Below are 20,688 nucleotides of genomic sequence, written 5' to 3'. Positions count from 1 at the left end.
TAGTAGAAGAATGTTGTTCCCGGACTCTGTCCAAAGGAGGAGTTTCTCCATCAGCCAGAACAAATCTCCCAATTTTGTGCCTTCTTGCTGCTCTACATAAGAAAGAGACGCTGAATTGTCATAGTTGATTGCGATCATCTTGTCTCTGACTAGATGTTCCACCTGCATAAGACCCTTCCAAAATGTCAAAGTTCTAGGTTGTTGAAATGCATCTTGCTCTCCTCTACATTCCAACTCCCTGACATTTCAATGTTCTCCAGAACAGATTCCCAACCTGATCCTGACATGTCTGGGCCAAAAGCAACAACCACTTCTTCGGTGAAGGCTTTCGCAAGCAAGGTTTGAAATTCTCTCAACAGTGACAGAAAATTGTCTATCCATCTCTCTGTTGGAAAAGCCCAAAAAGAGAGTCAACCTTTTTTCCCAGACGTATTGACATTGATCAGAAGACAATGGTTCGTTCCCAAGATCACCTGAAATGAGTTTCAAGAACTAATAAGTCATCCAAGTACTGTATAGGAGAACTTGGATTTTAGTGGATGATTCAATTCCACTAATGGCGCCAGAACGAGTGAGTACATGTGGCACCAAGCTCAGACCACAACACAGAAAGTTTTGAATTGGAGGGCATTCCCTTCAAAGAGAAGGCTGATACTTCCTCAACTAAGGATGGATCAGGACGTGGAAATATACGTACCTCACACCAATAGAAATCATCCAGTCACCCTTCTGGACAGCCATCAAGGCCGAATTGGCAGACTCTGTCAACAAGGGGGTCAAACAAATGAACCTGTTGAGACTGAAAACATCCAATACTGGTCTCCAGCCCCTGAGGACTTGGGAACAAGAAAAGGACAATTATAAAACTCCAGTGACTTTTTTTAAAACTGACCCAATTGCCTCCATTCATGAAAACTGTCTGATCTGCAAACTCAAAACTTCCCTGTGTGATGAATGTACACAGGGATATAGGGGATGTTGATAAGGGTGGAGGCGTAACAAAAGGTATGACATATCCCTCCCTGAAAACCTTCACCACCAAAAGTTCAGCTCTAAAGTTTTGCCAGACACTCCAAAATAGCAGAAGATGGCCTCCCACTTGACCTTAAGGGCTTGAAACATCAGTTACAGTTGCCTTTGTGATTCTTTCCCTTAGAATGTGAGCCTTAATCACCTTAAAAGGTCTTACTGGAACTGAAAGAACCCGAGATCAGTTTGGGTCAATATTCTGCATAAAACTTTGATGCAGAACTGGCTGCAGGTATAAGTGCGTGGAACTTGAAGAAAGAATTCAAAGATTCTTTTAAGAATTCCCTACTCTCCTGACTCGAGACATCTTGGTGAAGGCCTTAAAGAATTTGGGTTGAAGGGGACAATGATGAGGTGTGTAAAAAACAGCTATTGACTGCTATGTGGGGGCTACCTGATACGATAAATATGACCACAACTGTTCAAGTTTCTTTAAAACCAAGTTTGGTAAGAACATGAGATATTGCTCACTAAGTGTCAGAAATAGCTCTATCAAGACAAGGTAAATACTCCAACACCTCATAATAAATCATCACTCCTTCAGGACTAACATGTTTCACATGGCACAATTGAGCAGTTGTACAAAAAAATGCATTCTGTAAAGGAAAGCTCTTCAGTTGAAGGCCATACTGACTTCACAAGCACCTCCGCCTCACTATTAGGCCACAGAACATTACCAGTTTTGAGAGCTCTTTGTTTCACTGGGTTAAATAACTTGAAAAAATTTGTGTCTTGTTTGTTTCTTTGGCTTAAATAACTTGAAAAAATTCGTGTCTTGAATAAGAGATGGATGAAGACCTGGCATAGTACAGGGTGGGGCAAATCAAATGCCCGAGTTTTGATAGGCTATTAGGAAAAGTAAAACAATATTTACAGAATTATTTGTTGTTTTAGTTGAATCAGTATACAATGCCGTTTGTGTGATCACTTTTTGAAGATGGCATCAGGAAGATGGTGGCCATCTGTAGCGATGCACTGTTGAAGGCGATGTCTGAAGTTTTCGGCTGCTCTTCAGCACATCTCAAGGGGTATTGCAGCAATTTCCTCCCGAATTCGCATCTTTAATTCTTCCAAATTGTGTGGCCGACTTCTGAACACTTTCTCCTTCAGATATCCCCACAGGAAGAAGTCGCAAATGCTCAAATCAGGTGAGCGTGGCGGCCACTCGACATCACCCCTCCCAGAGACGAGGCGTACCAGGAACATCTGTCGCAATTTGACCATTGCAACTTGAGCAGTGTGGGCTGCTGCTCCATCTTGTTGGAACCAGATGTCTCCCAGATTTGTTTCCTCACTTAATTCTTCCAATTTCGGTTCCAAAAAGTCTTCCAACATCGCAAGATAACGTTCAGAGTTGACGGTGACAGATCTTCCATCGTCCTCAGAGAAATAAGGCCCAATTACCCCAAATTTGGAAACTGCACACCAAACAGTAACTTTAGGGGAATGAAGCGGTCTCTGGTGAAGTTCTCTTGGGTTGGTTTCAGCCCAATAGCGACAGGGTGGGGCAAATTGAGATGTGCCGAAGAGCAGCCTAAAACTTCAGACATCGCCTTCCACAGTGCATCGCTACAGATGGCGACCATCTTCCTGATGCCATCTTCAAAAAGTGATCACACAAACGGCATTGTATACTGATTTAAATAAAACAACAAATAATTCTGTAAGTATTGTTTTACTTTTCCTAATAGCCTATCAAAACTCGGGCATTTGATTTGCCCCACCCTGTACCTGTGTCACAACATGTAGCTCTACACAGCTTCATAAAACTGAAAACCTTAACAGTCTTATTTTAGGAACTTGCTTTAAGGGATAAAACTTTGAACAGGAGCTGAGGCAGAAGCCACCAAAAGTCAGCACCAATCAACAGGTTCATCCCGTTAAAAGGTGAGGATAGGCAAAACAGCACGATCTATCAAGCTCTTAAAATCCGATGGATTTGACCTGGGGTCGAAATCTAGACTAAAGTCTAAAGAAAGAACCTGAGCAACAGAAACTGGTAAATTCCCAGACTGAGACGGTGAGGTGGTAGATGCCTCGAGATGGTAATGTACCCTGGACTGCCATCACTGATGTCACGGGAAGCAGTTGGGAAGCGCCAGACTGCTGGGAGGGAGATGGACGACTCACTAGATGGCAAGTTGCCTGGGAGGGAGACAATTAGATGGAGATAACATGATGTCACCAAGGTGGACAAATCATCCTCCTTTAGCTCTCCGTTGGGTGAGCCGGTAGAGCTGCAGACTGTCACTCGATGGGCCGGAGTTCAATTCCCCCGACCGGCTGATGAAGAGTTAGAGGAATTTATTTCTAGTGATAGAAATTCATTTCTCGCTATAATGTGGTTTGGATTCCACAATAAGCTGTAGGTCCTGTTGGTAAGTAACCAATAGGTTCTTAGCCACGTAAAATAAGTCTAATCCTTTGGGCCAGCCCTAGGAGAGCTGTTAACCAGCTCAATGGTCTGGTAAAACTAAGGTATACTTAACTTTGCACTTCAACAATAAATACAAAAGAGATGAAAGCTTGGACTCAATAGATGACCCTGCTGAGGCAACAGCTGGTGCTGTCTGCATAACACAAGAAGCAGTAGAAGAGGAAGGGCTGCTAGCACAAATAGATGCAGTTGTCAACAGGTGAGGACTATGAGGCTATAGAAGGGGGGACTGAGTAAGATGGGGAGGGGTAACATCAGGAATGGAAGGAACAAATGATGATACAGAGTATGTAAATGATTGAACAATTGAAGTACTGATGGGGAACTCAGAAACTACTAAAGTAACTGGAATACTATGCCTATAAACCCTAGATAACTCAAAAGTATCAAACACATCACTGTCTCTATTGCCAGATTATCCAAATCCTTCGGAGAGTGGTTCAATTTCAAGACAGCATGCAGTTGAGGAGGCTGCAAAGGGCACAAACCTCCGTCCCAGAATATGCCTTGGTTCTCTGAAAGAGAAGGTCTACTGTTGCCATGCAGCCCAGAGAGCAGGCTACGGACAGAAAAAGGCTCCGACAGCGCTCTTGGAGGAGAAACTGGAAATGGTTGGTCACTACGGGGGAACTGTAATCCTTACCCATAATATACTTGGTCAAGTGTCTAATTGACAATAGGGGCAAACTCATATCCTCCTAAACTTTACTCATCCATTTCTCCAGAACCACACAAGGAGCATTAGAAGATGAAGCAGAAGGAGAGGGAGAGAGAGGAATCTGACCTATCAGGCAAAGGAGGATAGGAAGGAAGAGCAACCCCAGAAGAAGAGATCCGGAACCATGTCTGCAATGCATGACGGACGAAAGCAAACCGGAATGTTTGCATCTGGGCAAGCGGGTATTCCCGCCTACCTGGTGGTAGTTACTGCCTAACCACCTTGCTCAAGAGTTTAACGGCTGTTTCCAGCCTACGCTGAAAGTAATTCCTAATGTAAAGGACCGACGGTTTGTATATTGTGTCGGAACAATCTGTAATTACTTGGTAAGTATATATGAAACTAAATTTTATCATGAAAATAACATTTTCATATAAGTAACCTACCAAGTAATTACATAGCTGAATCCACATTGATAGGAGGTGGAAAACACATACATATTCTACTCCAAAACATTGAGTAATGATAATGACTTTGAAATATAAAAGTTGCTAGCATTGATACAATGCTTGTCATTTCCTTACGTGGTAAGAGAGCTACTGCAGGTAAATAATGCCTCTGCTTGTTGCTCATCTTAACCTGTAGTGGCGTGGCAGGTTGAGCCATGGGTCGCCTCTACTTTAGTGGGTGTCTTGCTGCAGAGTATAGGCTTGATAGCTGACCAAGACATACATATGTGCCCTTACCCTGTGCACAGTACCAGAATAAAACAAACCAGATAACGCTGTCACCTGCACCGAAAACATCACAACCCATCCACTGAGACTGGTGGGTACTCCAAGTATATTGTACCCCTGGCTCCCAAAAATTCGACACCCTACTTCAAGGCGAAGAGATAGTAGGAGTAAAAGAGAGATTCCTATGCTTCCTCCCCCAACACCATGCCAGCCACTGATAATGTCCCCAAGGTACTGCAATTTTCAAACACTGTTTGGACTTACAGTAGGCCGATTGCAGAATGGAAGTGAGGGACATATGAACCTGAAAGCTAATAAAGTAGAGACTGCCCTGACATCTGGAGCTTTCACTTTAAAAACTGGCAAAATGTCCTCCTGAATCTGTGAGTGTGTCTCAGAAATTAAGTCTTCCATGAAGAACAACAATGCGTTCTTAGTCAGAGGGCATGACGGGTTCTTGACAGAGCACCTGAGGCTACTGGATGGTCCTCTGATTTTCTCAGCCCTGCTCAGGTAATACCTTAGAGCCCTAGCAGGACAAAGAACTCTCTGTTCTTCCTCAGAGCCAATGTATCCGTTAAGGTCTTAATGGAGAAAGAGCAGGGCCAGAGCTTGGAAGGGCCTTGTTCTTGGCTAAAAGTCCAAGAGTAAAGTAGCAAACTGCATCTCTTGAAAAACCTACCATTTATTGATGGCTTGGAACTCGCTAGTATGTTAGCAGTAGCCATGGCCACGAGGAAGAGTCTTCTGAGTAAGTTGTCTCCAAGAAGAGGAACGAAGAGATTCAAAGAGGGACCTGTCAGCCACTTCAACACCATGTCCAGGTTCCCAGAGACCGGGTCTTCCTTTCTTGCTTAGATGTATCAAAGGACTTGATGAGGCTGTCAAGATCTGGGACTGATGCAAGATTCAGGACCCCTATGTTACTGAGCTAAACACAGCTCGATACCCCTTAATAGTGGAGGATGAGAGATTCCTAAACCTCCTTGGATAAAGAAGGAAATCCGCAGTTTGGGTCACAGACGTCTCAGAAGAAGAGGCGTTGAGTCTGAAACATCAGCTTTCGAAAAACACCCATGTAGCCTGGAAGACGCTGCAAGGAAATCGAAGCCTGCATCTTGCAATAGCCTCTGCAGCGCATCTTGAAAACCCTTACGCTCTGACAAGCTTCCGGGCAGTCTGAAGCCCGTCAGGACAAGGGTGGACAACCTTCTGGTGTCTCTTAAAGAAAGGAGAGACAATTTTAATGGGAAGAAGTCTCGGAAAATCCACCCACAACTGTAGCAGGTCCTGGAACCATTTTTTCATGGGCCAAATGGGGCTATGAGAATCATTATCAAGTTGTGATGAGAACAAACCTTGTTCAGCACTTCCCTGACCATGTTGAAGGGTAGAGAGGCGTAGTGGTCCAAGTGGGACCAATCTTGCAGTATGGTGTCTGTTGCCCATACTAGAGGGTCCAGGGCCTGAGAACAAAAGAGAGGAAGGCGATGGTTCCTTGAGGTGGCAAACAGGTCCAATGTCAGCCTGCCCCATACAAGAAAAGAGCCACAAGTTCAAGAAAGCCATCCCTGATGGCACGAGTAAGGACTCCTAGCCAGTCCGAGGCAAAGCCTCCAACTTTAAAATTGTGCAATCTTCAATCTTCTTGGCTAGTGCTTTCACCATCCAGTCCAAGGAACTGAAAGCTACATACCACTCAAAGAGGTCTTTGACAAGGAGGTCCAGTTCTGTTGACAAAAAAATGTAATTTTCACCAACAAAAATTCTGAGTATCAGGAAGAAAGAGCTTCCCTGGTGGCATAGTAAAGACACCTCCTACAGAAAGTGCTAGGAAGGAAAGCGAAGGAAGCCTTACCTTGCTCCCTCTTAGCAGGAACCAAACTTCAATATCCTTGAGTGCCTTCCTAGCAGACAAGGAAATCACCATTGTGGGGAGCCTAGGTCTGTCATCTGGATAGCTCCTCATCAGGAAGGTCGAGATAAGCGAGACCGTGGCTAGCAGAAGCCAAAAAAGGGATGGAAAGTTTGCACACCAATATTGAAGGAGAGCTGCATAGGCTAGGAGACCAGTGGTCTGAAATGGAAGCCTGGAGCTCCGAGCAGTAGATCTATACTGAAGAGCTGGTGGGCGCTTGGGAGCTGACACCAGGCACTCAGAAGTGGGCATCAGGCACTAGGCAACTGGCGCAGAGTGCTCGGGAGCTGGTGCTGTGCGCTCAGAAACTGGCGGCAGACGTTCATGAGCTAGTGTCGGGGGCTCGTGTGGAGATAGGCGCTTGAACGAAGACAACGAGTGCCTCAGCAGGACCAATGGGCACTTCGGAGCCAAATACCAATGCAGGAAGGTTGAGGACTTGCCCAGCTCCTTAAACCGCTAACTGGGCAGCGAAGTGCGGTCCCTATCGCCTGTATGCCTCTTCAATAGACATAAAGAAACTAAAAAGCACTTGCGGTGCTTTCACGTCCGGGCTGGAGTCTTGAGAGTAGGACGACAACTGGAGCACATCCAAGATGCCATTCCAGCAGCTCTCTTTCGAAACCTGGGATATACGTGCAACAGGGGTAATCAACGTGTGGACAAACCCCACTGGCCTCCCTTGGACTTCCAGCATGTCTTTTCCCAGGTTCAGGGAGCAGGACAGAGACCTTCGTCTAGAAGAACCGGAGGGACTAGAAGCCACCTCCTCCACTTAAAAAATTGTCTCCCATCTAGATACCCCTTCCAGTGGCTGTCTGCCGATACCTGGGAATGCTCAATAGGTTCGACTGAGGGGGCAGCTACCCGTGGGCCAACCCCATCAGCCTCCATTGGACTTTTGGTATGTCTTCTCCCAGGTCCAGTGGAGTAGAACAGTGACCTTGGTCTAGGAGAGCCGATGGGACGAGTAGCCACCTCCTCCACTTGCACAACACTATCACTTGTCACTTTGAGGGAAGTGGTGCCATCTGAATATTTTTTCCCATAAATGCCTACAGCAACTCACCTAAGTCTGCCACTGTATCATAAGTAGGTTAATTATCTTGTCAAAACCAGACTCTAGACTGGCAATGGCATCAGGTTTGGAAGCCACAGAACCAGGCACAGGAATAGGTGGTTAAAAGTAGGGAGGCTAGTAGCAAGAGAAAAAATTAGGAAGAGGGGAAGAAGGAATAGCAGAGCTATCTTCTAACCTAGGCTAGGGGAGAATTCTAGGCTAGGGAAGCTCGTTTCCTGGCTCCAGAGGCCACTTCCTTTTTTATCCCTCTCTAACTTGTTCATCATTACATTTAGCACAAGTTTACTCCCTACTTTATTTCCACCCACTACATTTACTGCAAATTGTATGAGAATCATATGAAGAACTGATTACTCTGGTTTGCATCTTTTGCTACAAGAGCAAAACTAGGTGAACTTGAATCACACATAATAATAACCAAAGAACTAGAAAAAATGGTAATTCTAAGCCGGCTGTCCGCGGTGAGCTAGACTATGGCAATTGACGTTTTTCTATGTTATTTTACTTGCTTTACAAGAATTTAAAGTAATATTTTGTCGGCCGGCTGTAACTAAGCTGTCATTGACCTTTGAAGACTACGCGACTTGAATTGCCCAACGCAGGGTAGGTCTAAGCCAGCATTCCGCGGCAAACCCCCCACCCCTCCATAGCTAATACGGCAAAATTGTAACCAGTAAACACCCCTAAAAATACCAACATAACGTACCCTAGAGGTGTTTACTGGTTACAATTTTGCCGTATTAGCTATGGAGGTGGGGGGGCGGGCTTGCCACGGAATGCCGGCTTAGACCTACCCTGCGTTAGGTAAGTTAGGTAATTCAAGTCGTGTAGTCTTCAAAGATCAATCACAGTTTAGTTACAACCGGGCGACAAAATATTACTTTAAATTCTTGTAAAGCAAGTAAAATAACATAAAAAAAACGTCAATTGCCATAGTCTAGCTCACCGCGGACAGCCAGCTTAGAATTACCGAAAAAATGATCCTGAAAGCTAATAAAGCTGAAAGACTACATAAATAAGTGATAATACATCACCGAAATCCAGCCATACTACTGAAAATTAATAAACAAAAGCTGCAGCAAACCCTCAATGTTAATCGAGAACTGGCTGAAACACAATAAGGCTGTCTGCTAAGTCATTTCCAATACTGTACTCCCGTTAGAGGGGGGGCTTGTCACCTACACTAAACTATTGAAGCACTATCATGATTTTTTAATTTATGCTGCCGTGGTTAGAAACCTATAGCTATGTAATTACTTGGTAAGTTATAATTTCGGCAGTAGGTAAGACTCATCCCAAATAAATAAATAAAAGATAAAAAAATAAAGACAACTTTTGCCAGTCTACTTCCAGAAAACTGTCATTACATTGACTGAAGTTATATCTTTTGCATACCCTCTGAAGTGGAGTCATAAAAAGGTTGGGTTCAGATAGTTTGTCAAGGCCTAAAGTTCTCCGTAAATCATTGTCAGCACCAGACAGCAGCTGGTAGAAAATGTGGTAGTTGGGTTCTCCCTCAGGTCTTCTAACAACACGTGTCTTCTCTGGCATGTAAACCTGAAAAATACATTTTAGTTCATAAAAAATATACTATGCAAGGCAGAATTACACCACCAGTTTTATAACTGTATATAATATCCATTAATCTTCATGATAAAAATGTTTACATCAGATGTATTCATTACATTAAACGAGTTCTCCTCTCTCTTCTGTCCTGTGCATGCTTGCCTGAGCTCTAAAAAGTTCATCATATACTTGCAACTGTCTAGTGCCTAGCTAAAAAGCTTACAAAAAAAAAAAAAAACTAAAAGTGACTTACGATCTCTGTTACGACAAGTTTTTGCGTGTGTACAATGTACCATTACTTTTTGGGGTTAACGTTACCAGGCTTTTACATTAGCAAATAACAGACCACTCAAATTCAATTCAAATACATTTCTAAGGTCTGAATAAAATCAACAGAAAACCACCCACCTGCACAGAAGCAGATGCAATCTGCCCTGAATGGTCGAAGTCTAAACTGAATATCTGTGTGAAGCGAGTGGCATTTGTGTTCATCACAGTCCGACTATTACCAAAAGCTTCAAGTAAGGTTGATATGGCATTCAGCTTTTCAACTAGAAAAAACAAGATTGGTTCAGAAGCCATATAAAATCACTGTGCCCATTTCAATTATTATAATTTTTTTGCAAATTAAACAGTTAAACAACATTCAAACTAGTAAATGGATGCCTATTTTGTCCATATTAACAGGCATGGACACACACACATACATTCATCAATCTGTTTAATGATAACCCACATCTACTATCAGACAACCACCTGGGAAAAAACACAATGGTCATGAGTCCATTCATACTTTACCTGCTGAGTCATGGATGAACTGTCTTGCATAACACTTCCAAAGCATAAAATGCTCCACTCCCCTACACAAGGCTCACCAGTAGCCAGTTGAACTACCTCCACATACTGTACTGTTCACTTCTAACTAGCCCATATTATGAAATTAAGGCCCTTCCTTTCTAATAACTCATTCACTCCTGTATAGCCTATATCATGCACTTTCTAGGTCTTCCTCAACTCTTCTTATTACTTCAAAATCATACACTTTTCACAACTTCTTGTCCTGAATTCTTTCCAAATGACCAAACCATCTCTTAGAAACTACGACTTTTTTTTTTTTTTTTTACCAGTGTGACCATTTTTACCATTTCTATCCGTCTCAAAGAACTCTGGTACTTTGTTTCACCTATGATAATAGTTTGTCTCTCCACATTTCTCACCCTTTCAATTCCTTTTTGCACCATATATCCTACATGCAAGCAGTTCATTTCAACACTGTAAGTTTTCTTTATCTACATGACCGAATATATCTTCATTTCATGTCTGTGAAGTATTGGTTCTATAATCTTTCCTAATTTCCTATTTTTAGCTTCCATAGAGACTCTGATTCTCCCAAAAACATTTTTTATGCAACCTGTTACTTCCCTTGCTTTACATAGCCTGGGATTTGACTCTACTACTGTACTGATTTCCAAATGCCCATAATGTACACATCGAATGCCTCTGCTCTTCCATCATCCACATTAACATTCGCTGTTACTTTCTTCCTGGTTTCAATACACCCTCTTAATATAATTTTGCTCATATTTCTGCTCTTACTAACACATGTGCTGGTTTTCTGTAATTTCTCTTCACTATCTCCAATACACACTGTATCGTATACAAACATCAACCATCTCAAACTCCACTTAAGAGCTATTGCCTTATCCAATAACTTTGCACCTATATCTTATTCTATCCATCAAATTGTTGAACAGCCATGAAGACTTAACATACTCCTGTTTCAGAACACTTTCACATGGAAACTAATCACAAGGTTTATTTTCATAAGAAAAAAGTTTATTCCCTCTAAACAACTTATTTCCTCCTCCATATTCTCAACAATGTCCACTCATGCTCTCTATAGATTCTACTGGAAGTATATCCCATGTCTATGTATGCCTTTTAAAGACTTTGCTTTTTACTTTCAAACTTCAGACATACCGGCTTCATATAAAAAATTTGTTCAATTCATCATCATCTTGTCTAAACCTACACTGTTCTTCTCCTAACAATTCATTAGTAATCTGTCTTAACTTTCTTAATCAAAATCCTCCTACTGTATACATTTTCCCAGGCATATATATATAATATGAAACTGTATGCCCTTATGATTCTTGACACTGCTTTATAGAGAAAATGAGACTGATAACTGACCATTGACTCCAGTGCGATCAGACAGTGTATTAATATATGACAAGTATTTTCATGCGTTTTGACCCCACCACGAAACTAAACAGCCTCAACTACCCCTTCCACCATAGGTCACATTTCATCCATTTTCCACTTACATTTTCTTCTCAACATACTCACTTATGTTGATTACATTTATGTCCATATTTTCACCACGTTTTTCCAACAACCAAATGTCAACCTTAACCTTTGCTTTAACCAGAAACTGATCAGATACATAGTCAGTCAAATCTACTCTGTACCCATTCTATACTTACAATTTTCTCTTTCCAAAGAATACTTATAATTAGTCTTCATTTAAAACAATATACATCTGATTCCATTCACATTTTCATAAGACTCTCCCTATCCTCCTTTATACCAATTCCATATTTACCAAAAAAAGCTACTACCTATATATATATATATATATATATATATATATATATATATATATATATATATATATATATATATATATATATATATATACACATATACACACACACACACACATACATATATATACATATATATATATTATATATATATATATATATATATATATATATATATATATATATATATATATATATATATATATATACTAGCTGACAAACCCAGCATTTCCTGGAAAAATGAATGGCAGTCGATGGGGGGAGGGAGGAGGGAGGAGGAAGGGGAAAAGGGAGAGAAGAGAAGAGAGAGAGAGAGAGAGAGAGAGAGAGAGAGAGAGAGAGAGAGAGAGAGAGAGAGAGAGCTAACTTTGAATGACCACGGACTATATTGACATACATGTACGTAATTTCTCCACATTCATTACTGAATTCTGCTACAAATCCAACAGTCAGGACATGACGATTATGTGTTTGACGTCGTTGAGGTAATGCTATTAAAATTTTTACTAAAAGGTGTAGAAATTAGAAAAATTTCATTACGTTTGTCAAAATATTTTCAAATCGCTGAAATTCATCCTAAATTCAAGGGCAGTTCGCAAAATAGAAAATTAATTCGTTTGGACTAACCGTCAGCCACCAAGTACTTTGTGGTGACTTGGAGAGGCAGTGGATGTCAAAGTTACGGCATGAATTGGAGATTTCCCAGTAATACTTTATCTAGCACCACCAACTCCTTATTTTTCATTTCCCGACGCTCCTGCCATTAATAAGTAATTACCTATTACTTAATTGCTTTATGACTGAATGAAACTAATTCTAATAGTGTCAAACACATCTGCTTAATTTTGTGGATGCGCTAAACTGATTATAGGGTTTGCAGTGGAGGAGTTTAATGACATCACCAACAGAAAAGGTGGTGGTTTTCTGCACATGCTACTGGTGACTCCCATACGGTTACTAAAGAAAAGGTGAACAACAATGGTAAAAACGAAAATTTCATTTGTTTTGTCTATGTTTGTGAGTCTGTCATGGGGTAGGGGTTTGATTTTGAGTTATAAACCTTCTTGGGGTGACACAGGGGCTGCGTGCCAAATTTTGTCTGTCATGCTGTTCGGATTTCTATAGGGAACAAACATTCACTTTTATATATAGAGGTATATATTCAATATATATATACATATATATATATATATATATATATATATATATATATATATATATATATATATATATATATATATGATTACAATCACTTAACAGGTGATTCGTTTCTTACACATTAAAATAGGTGAAAAAATAGGAGATGGGGTGTAGTCTCCATGGTCTGTCCGTTTCTGTGTTTGTTGGTATTGTTCCTTGAGAGTATACAGTAATGTGATTTCTATCACTAGCCCTAATGAGTTTTGAAATCACTCCTAATTTGACACCTGTCAGTGGTGAATCTGTAGTTTAAAACGGTTGTGTACATTCATCAGCACCGTCTCTGTAGTATATATAGTCTGACTTCTATGATTATGTATCAGTCCTTCGTCAGCAGCTTGGAAATAAAGCCGAAACCAGTCAGGACTTATTTTTCCACTTGTGGTGATGCATGATAAATGTATGTGTTTGTATGTATGTATGTATGTATGCATGTAGGCTATGTATGTATGTATACATATTATTATATACATACATACATATATATATATATATATATATATATATATATATATATATATATATATATATATACACACACACACATATACATATATATATATATATATATATATATATATATATATATATATATATATATATATATATATACTGTATATACATAGCTTAGTGTAAGGAGTCAATCCATATTAATAACCATCAATAAGGGGTAGAGGACACACACAGATGTACAAACTGTCTTTATTCCAACGTTTCGTAATTATCCATTTAATTACATCATCAGGGCTGTTAAAATGAAACATAAAATTCCTTGTAAAATTATAAAAAAAACTGTAAAAACTAAAAATTAAGAATTTAAAAATTAAGAATTTAAAAAGGTAAAAATTATTCTTACTAAATTTAAGAAGTATATACAACATTAAAATTAAGGGAATGAACACAATTTAGAAAATCTTTACATTAGACTGAAAAGTAATAGAAATTCAGTAAACTAAAAATGAACATAGCAGCGAACAGAGTAATAGAACAAAAGGTTAGACAACTGACCTAGAGGAGTGACAGCATCAAACTAAACGTAAACATAAATGGAAACAACACAGATCAAGACAAATACAGAGGGGAGCAGGAAGTATGAGTGTTTAAGGACGGAACAAGTTGTTTAATCAAAAGTGATTCTAAAATAACAAGATCTTGGGGGTTGGCAGTATGGCCCAAAATGGAAAAGTCCCTATTATCGATATATGTTTTACAAATTTTGGAATGATTTCTGATATTGGAATGTTCTGGGTTTGAAATTGCTATGGAAGCATTGATAAACTCTGATAAAATAACTGATGAAGATGAGTTAGAATTAGCTCAAGAGTTGTTGAATGTAGCACAGGCTGATGTTATAAATAAGCAAGCAGATGTTACAAATAAGTAAGCAGAAAAGAAAGAGAAAAGTGATGTCGAGTTAGAGCTTAGATGTATAGAAGCAGAAGAAAATTTGATTAAGCTGAAGATGCAGGCTGAAAGAGAGAAAATGCAGGCAGAAGGAGAAAGAGAAGGCAGAGAAAAAAGAGAAAGAACATAAAGGGAAGAAGAGAAAGCTGCTGATGAATTAAGGAAAACAGCAGAAGAAGAAAGAGAGATAGCTAGGCACATGAGAGAGATGAAATTGATAGAAGCTCGCTCCAAGTTACCTGTAACACCATCTAACCCTACTCAAGGTAATTCAGACCCTGTATCTGATGTAGTAAGAGTGCAGAAGTTAATTCCAAAGTTTACAGAAGAAGCTCCAGATGAGTTTTTTGATCACTTTGAAAAAGTGGCTTCAGGTATGGGATGGCCATAGGATAAATGGTCAGTCTTGTTACAGACTGTTCTCATTGGTAAAGGAAGAAGTGCCTATTTAGCCTTATCAGCTGATCAGTGTAAAGAGTACAAGGTACTGAAAGATTCAGATCTTTGAGAAAGGATGACCAGATAACTTTCTTGGATTATGCCTACAAAGTAAGAAGATATTTCACACGATGGTTGGAGGCTGCTAAAGTTAAAACATTTGAAGATCTTGAAGAATTGGTTGTTCTTGAACAATATCTTAAGGGAATTCCTGAACATATAAGAGCCTATTTGAGAGAGAGAGAGAGAGGTGAATAAACTTGACAAAGCTGCTACACTTAGTGAAGACTATAATATAATCAGTAGCAAAATGAACTATAATGTCAAGTACCAGAATCCATGCACAGGTTTTAAGTCTCATCCAAATTTCAGGAGCAGATTTAATGGGAATCCTACAAGTGATAATACCAAGTCAATGCAGGGTAATATCCTCAGCAAGCTAATGTAAAATCATCATATAATGTTGCAAGGCAATTACAGAAGCCTAGTGTTGTCTGCTACAAGTGTGGAAGAGCAGGACACTTCAGTTGGGAGTGTTATCAGATACATCAGCAGCCCAAACCAGTTGGTCAAGTAGTAAGAGGTGACCAGGTGAAACAGACTACAAAGAGCAATGTGGGGAGGAGTCAAACTCCAGTGAAGACTGAGACTAAACAACCTGAATGTTTAGCAACCAGTGGAAATGTAACTTCAAGCAGTGTGTGGCTGAGCAGTTTGGAGGCTTTTAAGCCATATATCTATGAGGGTACGCTGACAACTCCAGGAGGAAGTGTGCAGGTACCAGTCAAGGTATTACGTGATACAGGGAGCAACCATAGTGTGGTGGTCCTTGTGCTCACCCCGAGTTGGAGAAGAACAACCCCCACCTGTTTCCTAGCTGTGTGACTACTAGGAGTATGAAGAGGACTATGCCTGTAAGTGAAGAGACTGAGGATTTACCCACTCAAGAAGGATCAAGTGAAGGATCTTTGAGCTTAGAAGAGTTGTTCCAAGAAAATGATGTTTCCCCTAGTGCTGACCAAGAAGAGGTTTCCCAAGAAGAAGCTGTTGTCCCTGAAGAGACTCTGAGTAGTCAAAATGTTCCTGAGGATAACAGTGAAACTACAGTAGCTGAGTTGGCAGATATTGAGAGCTCAACCCTTTAAGTTGGTCAGGTGACCAGAGAGAAGCTAATGGAACTGCAGAAGAAGGATGCATCATTAGCAGAGTTGTTTTTTAGAGTTGTTGATCAAGAAGAGATACAAAAAACTCCTACCTGTTATTATCTGAAGGAAGGTTTGTTGATGAGGAAGCATAGACCTGCATATATACCAGGAGATGCTGAATGGGGTGGATATCATCAAATTTTGATCCCACGTCCATTGAGGAAGCAAGTGGTAACAGTAGCTCATGAGTCTGGACATATAGGAATCAGGAAGACTGTGGAGAAGATCATGAAATATTTTTTCTGGCCTGGACTTCACAAAGATGTTAGCAAGTTCTGCCGGGAGTGTCATAACTGCCAGATAGCTGGAAAGCCAAATGAAACCATTCAGAAAGCCCCCCTACAACCTATAGAAGTTAGAGGAGAACCCTTTAGCAAGGTGATTATAGATGTGGTTGGACCACTGCCGAAGACAAAGAAGGGCCATGAATATCTGTTAACATTAATGTGTCCTGTGACAAGATATCCTGAGGCAATCCTTGTTAGAAACATATCTGCCAAGATAGTTGCTGAGAAACTAGTGGAGTTTTTCTCAAAGTTTGGGACACCAAAGATTGTACAAAGTGATAGAGGAACCAATTTTACTTCCAAACTGTTTCAGGATGTGATGAACTTGTTGGGAGTGAAACAACAGTTATCCACTGCGTATCACCCAGAGACTCAAGGAGCCTTGGAAAAGTTTCACCAGACATTGAAATGTATGCTGACTAAGTATTGTTCTGAGTCAGGCAGAGATTGGGATGTTGGTGTGCAGTTGATGTTATTTGAAATTAAGAATGCTTATCAAGAAAGCACGGGTTGTTCACCTAACGAGATGATTGTTGGTAGAGAAGTGAGACCGTTGAAAATTCTTGCAGAAAATTGGGAAGAAAATCAAGTGGAAGGCCAAGGTGAGTATGTGAAGAACTTGAGGAAAAGATTGGAAGAGATTAGAAAATTGTCTTTATAAAATCTGAAACTGAGTCAAGAGAAAATGAAGAGGAGATATGATAAAAAGACTAAGCTAAAACATTTTAGTGTTGGTCAACAAGTGTTAGTGTTTTTACCTTGTCAAGAGATTTCCCCTTTCCAACAAGTTTCAAGGTCCTTACAAGATAATTGAGAGGTTAAGTGATAGAACTTATGTGATTGAAACACCAGAAAGACGAAGACGAAAAAGGAAGATGCATGTAAACCTCTTAAAACCTTACTTCTCAGAAACCAAAATGGAAACTATGTCAATAACCCAAACCACTTCAACTACAGAAGATGATGATGGATATGAATTGGGAGCTGAAAGCAAGATGAATAATTCTTCAATTTTAGAAAATTTGGAGAATAAACTGAAACATCTGAGTGTTGAGCAAGGTGGTGAATTGTGTAAAGTAATTAAAAGTTTCACAGAACTATTTGCAGACGTACCTAGGTGTGCTGATCTGACCAAGCATGAGATCAAGATCCAAGAAGATGGCAGACCATTCAAACAGAGCTTATCGCCTATCACCTTATCATCGAGATGTTTTGAAGAAAGAAGTCGAATTTGTTACGGCATAGATTAGCAGAACCCAGTTCAAGTCACTACAGTTCTCCATGTGTGTTAGTGAAGAAACTGGATGGCTCGTTTAGGATGTGTACTGATTATAGGAAACTGAATTCCATTAGTAAGGCTGACATTATCCCTTGCCTCTTATAGATCAGTTACTTGATAATGTTGGGCAAGCCAAGTTTGTCTCCAAGATAGACTTGTTGAAGGGATACTATCAAATTCCCTTAGAGAAGAATGCTAAGTTGCTGTCAGCTTTTATTACTCCTTTTGGACTGTATCAGTATAATGTTCTGCCATTTGGTCTGATGAATGCACCTGCAACATTTCAAGAGTGATGGATCAACTGCTAGGATCCATGGAAGGAGTAGGTGTATATCTGGATGACATAGTCATTTACTCTACAACATGGGAAGAACATCTGAAGATCCTGAGGAAAGTTTTCAAGAAACTAAGGGAAGCAGGACTAACAGTCAACCTAGAGAAGATTGAGTTTGGGAAGGCAACTGTGCAGTATCTTGGGTTTGAAGTTGGGAAAGGCCTTCTCGCTCCAGTAAATGCTAATGTAGAAGGTATCCATACGGCTACCCCACCTACTACTAGAAAACAGCTACAGAGAATTTTGGGCATGGCAGGATTCTATCGACGTTTCTGCCCGAATTTCTCAGTTGTAGTAGCCACCTTCACAGACTTAACTAGTCCCAAAGCTAAGTTTGTTTGGACTACAGAATGTCAAGAACCCTTTGAGAAAGTAAAAGCCATTTTAACTTCAAGACCAGTACTTCGGGCTCCAGACTTTAATAAGAAATTTGTGATACAAGTTGATGCCTATGACTGTGGAATTGGAGCTGTACTACTTCAAGAAGATGAAAGAGAACTTTTGCATCCCGTATGTTTCATGTCTTCGAAACTGAAAAAGCATCAGAAAGTATATTCCACGATAGAAAAAGAAACTCTAGCCTTAATCACAGCATTAAAAAAGTTTGAAGTGTATGTGAACCAACCTAGGAATGAAGAAATTTTAGTGCTGTCTGATCACAATCCGCTCACTTTTTTACAGGGGATCAAGAATCACAACCAGAGACTCACCCGGTGGTCTCTGTGCTTGCAACACTATAACCTGAAAGTGAAACGTATCTCAGGTAAGAACGTGGTTGCAGATTACTTATCCCATTGTGAATCATTGGATTCAACCCCAGGATAACCAATCTTCTGGGGATAGGAATCTTATGCGGTGGTTTTAGTAATGCAGTAATCTCTCCTTAGTTGTTGTGTGTATGGGTGTATTGTTGTATACTGTATAATTTTATGTTCAGATAGGCAGATTCCAAAGAGAATTAGCTTAAAGTTAATGTGGTCAAACCCTGTACGGTTTGTAAAAATGACAATGTGTGGAGTGGAGAGAGACAGAGAGTGGTTGTTCTCTATGGGGAGGCGACCTGTTTTCGTCAATATACCAGACTGTTGAAATAACGCATTCCTATATGACTCGATCATCCGATCAGAACACTGTTGGGTGGAAAATTCTATCACGTAAGTTGCTTAACATCGTTCTGGGATTTTCCATGGGATGATATCTTTTCATTTTATTATAGTAACCAGAGATTCTTTTGTTCAGAAACTATGTAATAATAAATATTATTATTAACTGTAATTCCACTTTCTCTCTAATTATCATTTTTAAAGTTTTTAAAATAAAAATCTCGTTCAAGACCCGTCCACACACTCGTATGGACGGCCATGCCATCTATAGACTCCCGTACAGAGGAGATTACTCAGAGACTGTGATCCGTGCTGAGAGGAACTGCAGTTCGCTCTCCCTCTCTCTCTCTCTCTCTCTCTCTCTCTCTCTCGGGACTTCGTATGTCCTGTTGTAACGTAACTAATATTTTTGTAATCAATGGTCACTCGTATCTTTTAACTGTTTAATTCCTTAGTAAATATGTCTGAGTCATCTGAACAGTGTATTTTACTGAGTGAAGGTAACGGCGCCTGATAAAAAGTGGAGAACTGGTACCAAGGTATTGTAACATAATCATTGGTTTTTAGTGCACTAAAAAATAATATTTACAGTGGTTATATGCAGTTATTCAATTTTTTCCCTTTTTCATATTTTTTCATGTTGTATGTTTTGTACTTTACCTTTGAAGAGTTTTTATATATAAATGTGGTGTGTTTGCTATTGCCTTAATGCTTTGCTTTACGTTTTGATATTTACTTTTTTTGTGCAGCGTATATTTCTCTGTCTTTTGTATCCACATTTTTGTTTGATTGATTTAGTTGCCTTATTTTGTTTAACACTTGGGAATTAATTTACTTGTATTTCTTTTCAATCATTTTTTGTTACTTAGCAATTTAAATTTTACTTGAATAATTTTTTTATTAATTAATAGATTAACTTCTGATTTAATTTTGACTGATGATTATTTCAGATTTAATCCAATTTTGTTTTGTTTTCAAGTAATAATAAATTTCCCTGAGACTGTTAATGTCATGTATAATCTTTGAATTTACAAATAAATTTTTGTATTTAAAATTGTTATATCAGAGTTTCATTTATTGACCCAACAGTACTTTTGATTTGAATTAGATATAGAGTGGTAAGTGAGATGTTTTCTTTCAAGTAATTGAAGTGAGCTCGAACCAGGGAAATAAAAATGCTTAGACTTTTATAATGTTGTTGGAGTGATGCCCTTTGATTTCACCTCGCACCTGTTTTATGAACTGATTCTGCTTTCTTGCATGATTGATAAGTTTTATAAGGGATCTCTGTTGCCTTTAGAGAAATCAGTCGTTTTATATTTGTGATGAGGGTTCAGGTGTCTGGCTGTTGTGAGGTAACTATAATTGTTGGATAAATGGTAAGTTTGGTAATTAAATATCAAGCA

The 20,688-nt window shown here is 39.6% G+C and overlaps 1 protein-coding gene across 7 annotated transcripts in view; it reads right to left on the bottom strand.

Annotated features, from left to right (window-relative positions):
- Nucleotides 1–20,688, bottom strand: part of LOC136842602 (unconventional myosin-XVIIIa-like) — a 1,295,621-nt gene that overhangs the window by 560,547 nt on the left and 714,386 nt on the right. For all 7 annotated transcript variants that reach the window (XM_067110180.1, XM_067110181.1, XM_067110182.1 and 4 more), the window contains 2 exons: nt 9,835–9,977; nt 9,256–9,417 (listed from right to left, as the gene is read on the bottom strand). In XM_067110180.1, the coding sequence (XP_066966281.1) occupies nt 9,256–9,417; nt 9,835–9,977 (305 nt within the window). The remainder of the gene's footprint in view (nt 1–9,255; nt 9,418–9,834; nt 9,978–20,688) is intronic.

The sequence above is a fragment of the Macrobrachium rosenbergii genome, chromosome 10 (genome assembly GCF_040412425.1).
Source record: "Macrobrachium rosenbergii isolate ZJJX-2024 chromosome 10, ASM4041242v1, whole genome shotgun sequence".
Classification (NCBI taxonomy): Eukaryota; Metazoa; Arthropoda; class Malacostraca; order Decapoda; family Palaemonidae; genus Macrobrachium; species Macrobrachium rosenbergii.
Note: the sequence above shows the minus strand (reverse complement) of the source record. Positions and strands in the feature narration are given on the sequence as shown.